The following is a 9,299-nucleotide window of genomic DNA, read 5'->3' as shown; positions in this document are numbered from 1 at the left end:
TATATATATATATATATATATATATATATATATATATATATATATATATATATATATATAAGTTTATATTTTCTGTTATACTCCAGTATATTATGTATATGTACAAATTTCAAGATCAATACGTTCTTTGGATTCGAATATTAATAATAAGGAGCCACATACATACACAAACTTGGTAAACATGTCATCCAATTCCCTGTGCAAACTTAGCCACTATTATAAGAATTTTACTTAATTATTATAATTTCAATATTACATATTATATTTCAATATTGCATAGATTAAATTAAATAAATGTATGTATTCAAAAAAAATTAAATAAATGTATTAATATACAAATTAAATTGAACACTTTGAATTAGTATAAGAAATAGTGCAACAGTTCAACCTTGAATATTTTACTACGATATATTACGCCTTGAACCTCACTAGAATTGCTCTTCTTCTAAGCAAATGCTAACCATAAAACATTGACCAACTTAATTAACAACATGCTCAAAATTTTGATGCAATATCCATATATTTGTGACAAGTGCCACGATCGATTTGTGTATATTTATTCTTTACTAATAAATTTGTCCATTATTACATTACTAATTATTGTTGTTGTCGTCATCGTTTAGTATATGGTAAGAAATTTCTATTGTATCAAAAGGTATAGGTGTCGAATTGTACATGATATAATCATATCGATGCTGGGAATTTCTATTGCATCAATAAGTACTAGTGTCGAATTTACATGATATATATAATCAGATAAATTTGTTGACTGTATTAAATTGGCTCCTAAGTTAAAGGGATAATACAATAAAGTCTCATAAGAGAAAGAAAAAAAAAATTCATTCATACCTTCTAAACTCTTTAAAATGTCAAATTAAGTCCAAATCAACATGTTTAGCATGTTAATACTTTTCGTATTCACATGTTGTTTCTTTAAAAAAAAAATTATTTTTTAATGATATTTTTTTGGTTTGCTTTTTGTTTTCTTAAAAAAATTGTTTTTTTTTTTTGAATTTTTTAAAAAATTAATCTGTCTCGGAAGCCGTCTAAAAAACTCATTTAGACTCATTTCTGTTGCACAGTCGTCGTCGGTGCTCATCACAAGAACCCAACATCTACTTAGCTGCTTAATAATGCATAAGCACATGTGCATTATTAATGAACTAGAAACCATGCTCGCTGGATTTACTTGAAGGGTGGAGTGAAGATGGAGGCGGCGTTATGGAATTTAATTGGAAGATAAATGGAAGGTGTCAACGAGAGCAGTAGCCATTGCGTTGTGCGTGTGCACGGCGTCTCTGCTCGTTGCTGCGGTCTGGCATGGGTCGTCGCCGGCCTGCCAATAGCCGGTGGCTGTATTAATTAAAAAAAAAAAATAAAATAAAAAGTTAAGAAATCATTTAAAAAGACACAGGTCAGCACGGGAAGTATTAACATGCTAAACAGATTGATTAGGATTTAATTGAACATTTTAATTGGTTTAGAGGGATAAATAAAAAATTTTAAATTAAAAGACTTAATTGCACAATTTGATGATTCTTTTTCCAAAATTATATTGTTAGTTCAGTTATAAATAGTGTGGTCAAAGGTCAAAGATCCGGGGGTGCACGAGGGCTAAGCAAACAAAAAAGGGAGGAACAAACAGGATGAATCAGCGTCTGAGCCGCACGAGGACGGATCTGCCAAACTCTCTTTCAGTTTCTGCGATTATATATATAAAAGCCCCACTTTTTGTTCTGTTCAAAATTCATAAAATATGAATCCAAATTTTGTATTGCTCTTTTTCTTTTGTGATGCACAGAATCATTTTATAAACTCCTCCACATGGGCTCATATATCTACAATGCTCTATTTTAAGGGACTAATCATAATTTATGAATTCTTGGCGGTGGATATTACTGAAAAGAAAAAATTGCGGATCGGAGGAAGTGAAAGATTACAAGTTTTAATTTGTAACTTACAAAATGGTAGATTTATTTTAACTTAATGATAAAAAATTGGTTTAACACAGCTATGTTGTGATTTATTAATTAATGTCGATAATATCAAGAAGTGATGAATGAAATTAAGAGAATCAAGTTGTAATTGTTTTATACCATATATAAAAACAATACATGTTTACTTTTCTCAAGAATACAAATTGGGATTATTGTGAAATTCGAGTTGCGAATGTATTATCAAAGTTTAATATTCCATAATGAAGTCTATACATACAATTATACATTTATAGGAAAAAAAAAGAAGCATTATTTGCGAGGAGCAAGACCCGCATAGTCATCTGGTCCATATGGTAGAAACAGTTCAGAGAAAAAGCCTCCCTTCCTCCTTGGATTACACCCAATATCTTTACACAGTTGATCACAATACCATATATGAACAGCACCAATGCATGATCTTTTGTACTCTCCTCCACCATATTCCTTCATATATTTTTCCCACATCAAAATATCCTTCTCCATTTCCTTTATACTCGGCACTTTAAATGTATAGCAAAGAAGATGTGCTAGCCATTGACACCTAATCTCTAAACTTGTCAGATTTGAGAAACTTTCTGCAAATCCTACTATTGCCAGTTGTGGAATTCTTGGGGGTATAATTTGCCTACAAATTAAAATAACAAAATTTTTGTGGTTTTATGACATATTTGTAATCATATCAAATAGTTTATATTACCTGTATAGAGGAAGTGTAGAAGTAGAAGATCCCATTATGTAGTTTTGAAAGGTTTGGGAGGTGAAAATATTTCTGAGCTTTTCCTGGCCTTTATATCCTGTGGCTAGAATGACAATATCTGCCTTCAAGGGATGAGATTCACCGTTAAGAATGAGGCCTTCTTTACAGAAACAGAACCCCTTGGACTGCTTAAGAACAATGCTTCCTTCTTCAACTTTGACATAGAAATTCTGAGGCAGGAAAAAGATCTTACAAGAAGAAGCCTGCTGGAGAAAACTGTGTTTTGGTATCATTCTGTACTTTTTCAGGGGAAGTTTCCATCTCAGATAACTCTCAACGAATTTCGATATCCCCCATCTCTGCACAAACTCGATCATTAGCTTAATTAAAAGATTTTTGTTCTTTCTTTTTCTTCAAATTTGTGTTTGTTTGAATTAAAGAAACTTACCAGAGGTGAGAGCAGGGTGGCTAAGATGCTGTGTATGATGGTTTCACCAGGCTTATGAACCAAAAGCTCTGAGAATCGGTTTCCATACAGTAAAGCAAAACTGACCCCCCAAAAGAAGGCACTTGGAAGCATCCAATCAACAGTCCTTTGAATCATGATGCAAGGATTTTTTGCACCTAAATTAAAGTTGTATGTGTGATAGTTAGTGAGTCATGGAAGGAATCTCAGCCGTTGATTCGAGCTGAGGACTAGTGAATTGTTGGGCGTATCCATCAATTGGTAGTTAGGGGATTGTTGTACAGAGGTCAGTGAAGGGCCAAGTCCAGCACCTTACCTAGTCTCTCGAAAATGTGATAAGTAAATAAAGTTGTGCCTTCGCTATAACTTTTGGCATAAGTGGTAAGCACTTGATCCTAACAAGTAGTATCAGAGCCAGGTCAGCTACAAGCTATAGCTTTTAGTAAGTGGTAAACCCTTAATCCTAACATGAATTAAAGTAGTTTTTGTTACCATTTGCATCTGCACATTCAGCTGCAATATCCACCGCAGACTTTTGTGATCCAATGACAGCAATTCTCTTCCCTTTGATCAGCTCTGCAGCACTTGCATTGTCCATTGCAGAATATTCCATGGAGTGAATCACTTTCCCACCAAAAACTTCTGGCCCTTGGCCTAAAGGGAAGTCTGGGATGTTAGGCAGACCACTGAATCTTCCTGAGCACAAAACCACAAACTCCACAACATACTCCTAAAATGAAGAAAAAACCATATACATATAATCAAATTAACCAAGCAATTAGGTATTGTTGTATGTTCTAATGAAATCTTTCTAGCAGATCAGACCTTTGCTAATGAGTTATCACCAAGTTGCTGCACTAATAGTTTCCATTTCCCTTTAGAGCCAAAAGGGTTACCATTTCCACTCCAAACCTCCCAAGACAGCATTTCTTCATCAGAATCTCCAACATAGTCTATACTAATGACTTTGGAGTTGAACTTTATGTACGACAGCAACCCGAAATGCTCAGCATATAACTCGATATACCTTAAGACATCAGAGCCGGGAGGACAATGCTCCTTTACAGACGATGGCCAGGGGAAATCGGTGAAGTGGAAAGCTTCTTTCGCGGTCTGAAGCTTAGTTGATTCGATGGTTTGAGTCCAAACTCCTCCTATGGAACTTTGGGCTTCAAACACTGTTGGATTGAAGCCCTTCTGCACTGCATACTTGCAGGCTAGAAGGCCACTGATTCCAGCTCCAATGATAGCTATTCGTTTCTCCATTATCAATTCAAGTTTCTGACTTGAAGATGAGGATTAATTACTACTGTGAAGGGAAATCAATGTTCATATATAAGCTATGGATTTTAGCTGCTTCAAGATTGAGCTGTCTCAAGCTAAGATTGCTAAAAAAACTGTGTTTCATCATTGAACTCATCTTCTGCTACAAGTGTGTAATATGATACTACTACTAAGATTTACAAGAAAACTTTGCTCTCTACCAGATATCAAATTTAAAGTATTGTGTCTCATTCTGTATATCTTTGAGTCAAGATTGTAGGAAACCATAAAATTATATAATTAAACTTATACAACATTTAATCAATGCAAATTTCAACAAAAAATAATTAATATATTTATAAATATAATATAGTAATTATAAAAGAATTTTATTTTTCATTTCATAAAAATAATTTATATATATTGTAATAAATTTATTGATATATTTATTAAAATTTTATTTAAATTTTAATAAAAATTAAAATAAAAATGAGCTTACGAACAAATTAAATGCACGATTACATTAGTTTTTTTGAAGCAAATTAAAGTTCAATCATGATGTTGTGTAGACCATACTATCAAATAATGTACATTCAGTACACAAATAATATACTTTTAGTATATTAAAAATGTACTTTTTGTTATTGTCTACATAGCACTGTGTGGACCATGACCCACACAATAATTCGTAGTTAATTATATCATGGACCAAGGTCTACCTTGCAGTAGAGCCTGGTCCAAAAATATCCTTCAGATTCTATATCTGTAGTTGACATATTTTGTATATGCAATTGATAGTGTTTGTACATGTGGCTATCATATTATGTGTTAGCAATTATCAAGTTATTTGTTTACATGTATAAAAGTTGTTAACTGTTGGTACATAATATTTTTGAGAAAAAAAAAAAAAAAAACCTGTTGGTACATAATATGTTAACTGAAAGTACCAAATTTTTGTATTAAGGCTTCATAATGCAATATGAACCCTAGTTCATTGTATAACAATTGATAATTTGCCATTAAAGTTTCTTTGGGCTGCAGAATTATGCCTATAATGACTAATGAGAACCAGAAGTAGCTAAGGGCCTAAGGCCCATGTATGCTAAGCATGCAAGTAAGCGGTCTTTTTTGAATGATTGAAAATGGGATATGATCCATTTGAAAACAAGGCTATTATGAAAAGATCAGTCATCAGAGGATATAGCCTAAGAAAAAAAGACAAAAAAAAAAAAAAATCATATATTATCCATACTATGTAAATGTAATCTTAGCCCTGTCTTCTCCCTCCCTCACAGCCATTCCCATGGCTTCCATAAGACACACTCTATCATCTTCCAATTCCCCTCTAAAACAACCCATTCCCTCTCTCACCCCATACACTTCCTGCAAACCAAATTCACACAATAATTTTTCATATTCAAAGTTTTGTCCTCCACACCTTAGTCTCCATGCCCATGCTCCATTTTCTTGTTCCGTCGCATTCAATCCATCCGGCAACTTCGACCTCTCCTTATATGATGATGAAAATAGTAAGTACTATATGCTTTACATTTATAGTGATAGTATTGAATATAATATTCATTGATATAATTTTTTAAAAATATAAGTTTAGCATATGTTGATATTCATTTATAATGTATCAATTGATAATTATTGGCTATATACAAAATATTTGTATTTCAGATATAGAAAGTGCACCGCCTCCCATGCCCCCAACAGAAGGTAGATATGAAGTGGTAATCAATGACGATATTATTCGCAGTTTAGACTTATCCCCATTTCAAAATGCAACTGGAATTACCTCACCTTCACATGGTAAGTAGAATCCATTTCATTTAAATTGGCATACCTGATGGTTAGTATATATTGTGCCAATTAATTTTAATTTTTTTTTAGTGACAAGGGAAACTCACAGCTATTATTTGAGGTCGTGTGTATTAAGTAAATCTCGAATTAGTCTAAGTTGTTTATAGTTGATTGGTTCAAATTAAGTAGGCCAATAGAGCTCTTCCTTTGAGAGTCGAATAACCTTGTAGCTATCAAATCAAGAACCTGACCAACTTGGTTAGTGTTGTAGTTCTTCTTTTGCCAATTAAATTTGACATAATATATATTGTGGATTGTTGCAGTGAGGCCGAAGGATTTTGTTGAACGTACAATTGGATTCACAATTAATTTCAAAAGAGAAGATGAATACGACCCGCGAGAGCTATCGGAATTCCCAGAAATTAGGCTGTGGTTTGTAAGATTAGATGCTACTTATCCATGGCTTCCTGTCCTGTTGGATTGGCGTGCTGGAGAGCTTGCACGTTATGCAGCCATGCTAGTTCCTCATCAGGTAGCTGCAAAAATAAATTAAAATGATTTAATTTTCAATATAAATGTTGAAATTAATTGTGTGGTTTGAATTGGAATTGACAGATGAATATGAAATTGGGAGTGGTATTCAATCCAGAGGCACTGGAGCTGTTTGTAATGAAGAAAGTGTTCGTTGTGTATTCATGGTTGAAGCAACATTATGGGACTCCATTCCCCAGATTGAAGACAAAGGACATGGCAAGAATGCTTGGTTTTGCCATTGGGGATGAACTTTTTGACTTGATTGATAAATACCCACTTGAGTGAGGACTCCTCATAATATGACAACTTAAAATCTTCCAATCAAAATTTTATTTAATTTGTTTATTTTGTTTGGTACATTTCAAACAAAATTTAATTTGAGAATCAAATACATAATTACCTACTTTTTTTTTATTTGTATTGGAAGGGAGAAACCGGTAAGGATACATCATACATGTAAGTACTAGTTTGATTTACATATGAAACGTCATGACGGGCAACCAAAGCTATCTCTGTCCAATATTTCTACCAAGTCATGTTGAGGCTCAGTGAAAATGTTCCACCCTTTTGGGTAGTTCCTAGCTAAACTTGTCAAAAGTCAATTAAAATCCATCATTTTAAAAGTTTTTAAGATTCGTTAAAAGTCTTGATTGAATACACCTCCTTAATCTGCAGCTGAACATAGACCTGGGTCTATAGACTAGCATAATTAATTCCGTGACAAATTGTTTATTTCCTTACAGCCATTTTCTTCTTCTGCAGCCCAATCTAATCAATTTCCATCTTCTCAGACTCTCAGCCTATATACACGGCCCAAGTTTTTGCTCAATTAAATCTCCACACTCATGCAGTTGTTATGTTATGGACCTGGGTCCACCTTGCAACATGGACTCAGGTCCATGTTCACAATTTTAGAACTTTATGTTAACAATTTTAGAACTCTATATTCACAATTACAGAATTTTATGATCACAATTTTAGAATTCTATGTTCACAATTTCATAACTTTATTCAATATTATAACACAATTTTTGAATCTATATAAAAAAAATTGTGCATATAGAGTTCAAAAATTATAAATATTGAGTAATGTAATTTTGTATATTGAGATATAAAATTGTTAATATAAAATTCTAAAATTATGAACATAAAATTTTAAAATTATGAACATAAAATTTTAAAATTGTGAATATAAAATTTTTAAATTGTAAATATGGATCTGGTTCCACCTTGCAAAATCAATTAATTCACACGGCCCAAAATTACATAATATTCCACCTCACCTTCTCAATATAATCTACAACCCTTAACTCAAGTGCCAAGCCTTTTAATCACCCTTTCAAAATCCAATGAACCTAATCTTGTGATTTAAGTACCGTTGGATCCATCCCTTCAGGTGACAATTGTTATACGATGGACCAGGTTTCATATTACATTGTAAATCTTGATTCAAAATTATGTGTTTGCAGTTAATCTATTATGTTTGTACCTTCAAGTAAACTGAAGTACATAACATGACAACTACAGACACATAAATTATTAACTGCAAGTATAGAGTATGTTAACTGCAGAGACATAAGATGTTGACAAACATGTTAGATGTCTACCGTTAACATATTCTGTACTTATGATTAACGATTTGTATATGTAGTTATCATGTTATGTATCTGTAATAACCATGTTATATACCTTCAATTTATTTGAAGGTACATAAATGATTAACTATAAGTATAGAATGTGTCACTGTAGACACATAATTTAAAAATTACTTATGAATGCATAATGTAATGTGGACTCGAGTAAGACGTACTAACGATAAATTAAAGGCAAGGGCGATATGGAGTTGGAAGAGTTGTCTAATATACTTATTTCTTTAGGTGGGGTAAGGTTTGGGGCTGAGTGAACCTTCTTGTGCTGAACTCTTACAAGATATGTGGGTTCACTTGAGCTTGTTGACATTTTTGAGATTGATTACATTCTTAATTTTTCCAAGGGCGGTCGTTATATAGTTGACTATGGTCTAGACAGTTATATAGACCATAGTTCAAATATGAGAGGTTGATTATAATTGTCACTAAAATAAATGGTTACAATTTTGTAGAAAATAAAAACAATATAACTAATGAAATTATATCTTTTTATATTTATTTTTTTGATAATGGATATTTTTTTTTGAATAAATGCATTGTAAACATCGAATTCTAAATTAAAGAAATGCATATGTATTTTTTTTGTAACTCCTAATTTATTTAATTTAATAAGAGAAATAGGGTGGGTTCTTAATTACTTTTCAATAATATGCTTTAACATATTGTTCAACAATTATGCCAACTCGGATTGGGATGTGGTTCAACCCTAATACCTTTCTTATAAAAATTGATGTGTAAGTTAAAAGTTAATGGAATATATATATATATATATATATATATATATATATATATATATATATATATATATATATATATAGAGAGAGAGAGAGAGAGAGGCTTCAAGTGCGGTGGTTCGGACTGGTCAATCGTTAAAAGTCAATGAAAAGGAAAAAAATGTGGTGCCAATA

The 9,299-nt window shown here is 32.3% G+C and overlaps 2 protein-coding genes across 2 annotated transcripts; one reads left to right on the top strand and one right to left on the bottom strand.

The window, feature by feature from the left end:
• Positions 1–2,246: 2,246 nt before the first annotated feature.
• LOC116013041 (probable flavin-containing monooxygenase 1) lies at positions 2,247–4,405 on the bottom strand. The gene is made up of 5 exons (XM_031252702.1): positions 3,965–4,405; positions 3,632–3,866; positions 3,122–3,297; positions 2,674–3,032; positions 2,247–2,601 (listed from the first exon to the last, which is right to left on the bottom strand). Exons 1-5 carry the CDS (start codon positions 4,403–4,405, stop codon positions 2,247–2,249), a joined length of 1,566 nt encoding a protein of 521 aa, XP_031108562.1.
• Positions 4,406–5,672: 1,267 nt separating this feature from the next.
• Positions 5,673–7,262, top strand: LOC116013863 (protein CHLORORESPIRATORY REDUCTION 6, chloroplastic). Its single transcript, XM_031253820.1, has 4 exons — positions 5,673–5,931; positions 6,086–6,217; positions 6,532–6,740; positions 6,824–7,262. Exons 1-4 carry the CDS (start codon positions 5,706–5,708, stop codon positions 7,025–7,027), a joined length of 771 nt encoding a protein of 256 aa, XP_031109680.1. The 5' UTR covers positions 5,673–5,705; the 3' UTR covers positions 7,028–7,262.
• Positions 7,263–9,299: the final 2,037 nt, after the last annotated feature.

The sequence above is a fragment of the Ipomoea triloba genome, chromosome 3 (assembly GCF_003576645.1).
Source record: "Ipomoea triloba cultivar NCNSP0323 chromosome 3, ASM357664v1".
In the NCBI taxonomy this organism is placed as follows: domain Eukaryota; kingdom Viridiplantae; phylum Streptophyta; class Magnoliopsida; order Solanales; family Convolvulaceae; genus Ipomoea; species Ipomoea triloba.
The sequence above is the reverse complement of the archived record's forward strand: the minus strand, read 5'-3'. Positions and strand labels throughout refer to the sequence as shown.

Excerpts from the sequence above, each read along its gene's own strand:
- LOC116013041 (XM_031252702.1), bottom strand. The coding sequence starts at position 4,405 with ATGGAGAAACGAATAGCTATCATTGGAGCTGGAATCAGTGGCCTTCTA. Across the intron at positions 3,867-3,964 it reads GTGATAACTCATTAGCAAAG|TATGTTGTGGAGTTTGTGGT; the intron begins GTCTGATCTGCT and ends TCATTTTAGGAG. Across the intron at positions 3,033-3,121 it reads CCACCCTGCTCTCACCTCTG|AGATGGGGGATATCGAAATT; the intron begins GTAAGTTTCTTT and ends GAGTTTGTGCAG.
- LOC116013863 (XM_031253820.1), top strand. The coding sequence starts at position 5,706 with ATGGCTTCCATAAGACACACTCTATCATCTTCCAATTCCCCTCTAAAA. Across the intron at positions 6,218-6,531 it reads AATTACCTCACCTTCACATG|TGAGGCCGAAGGATTTTGTT; the intron begins GTAAGTAGAATC and ends GGATTGTTGCAG. Across the intron at positions 6,741-6,823 it reads CCATGCTAGTTCCTCATCAG|ATGAATATGAAATTGGGAGT; the intron begins GTAGCTGCAAAA and ends TGGAATTGACAG.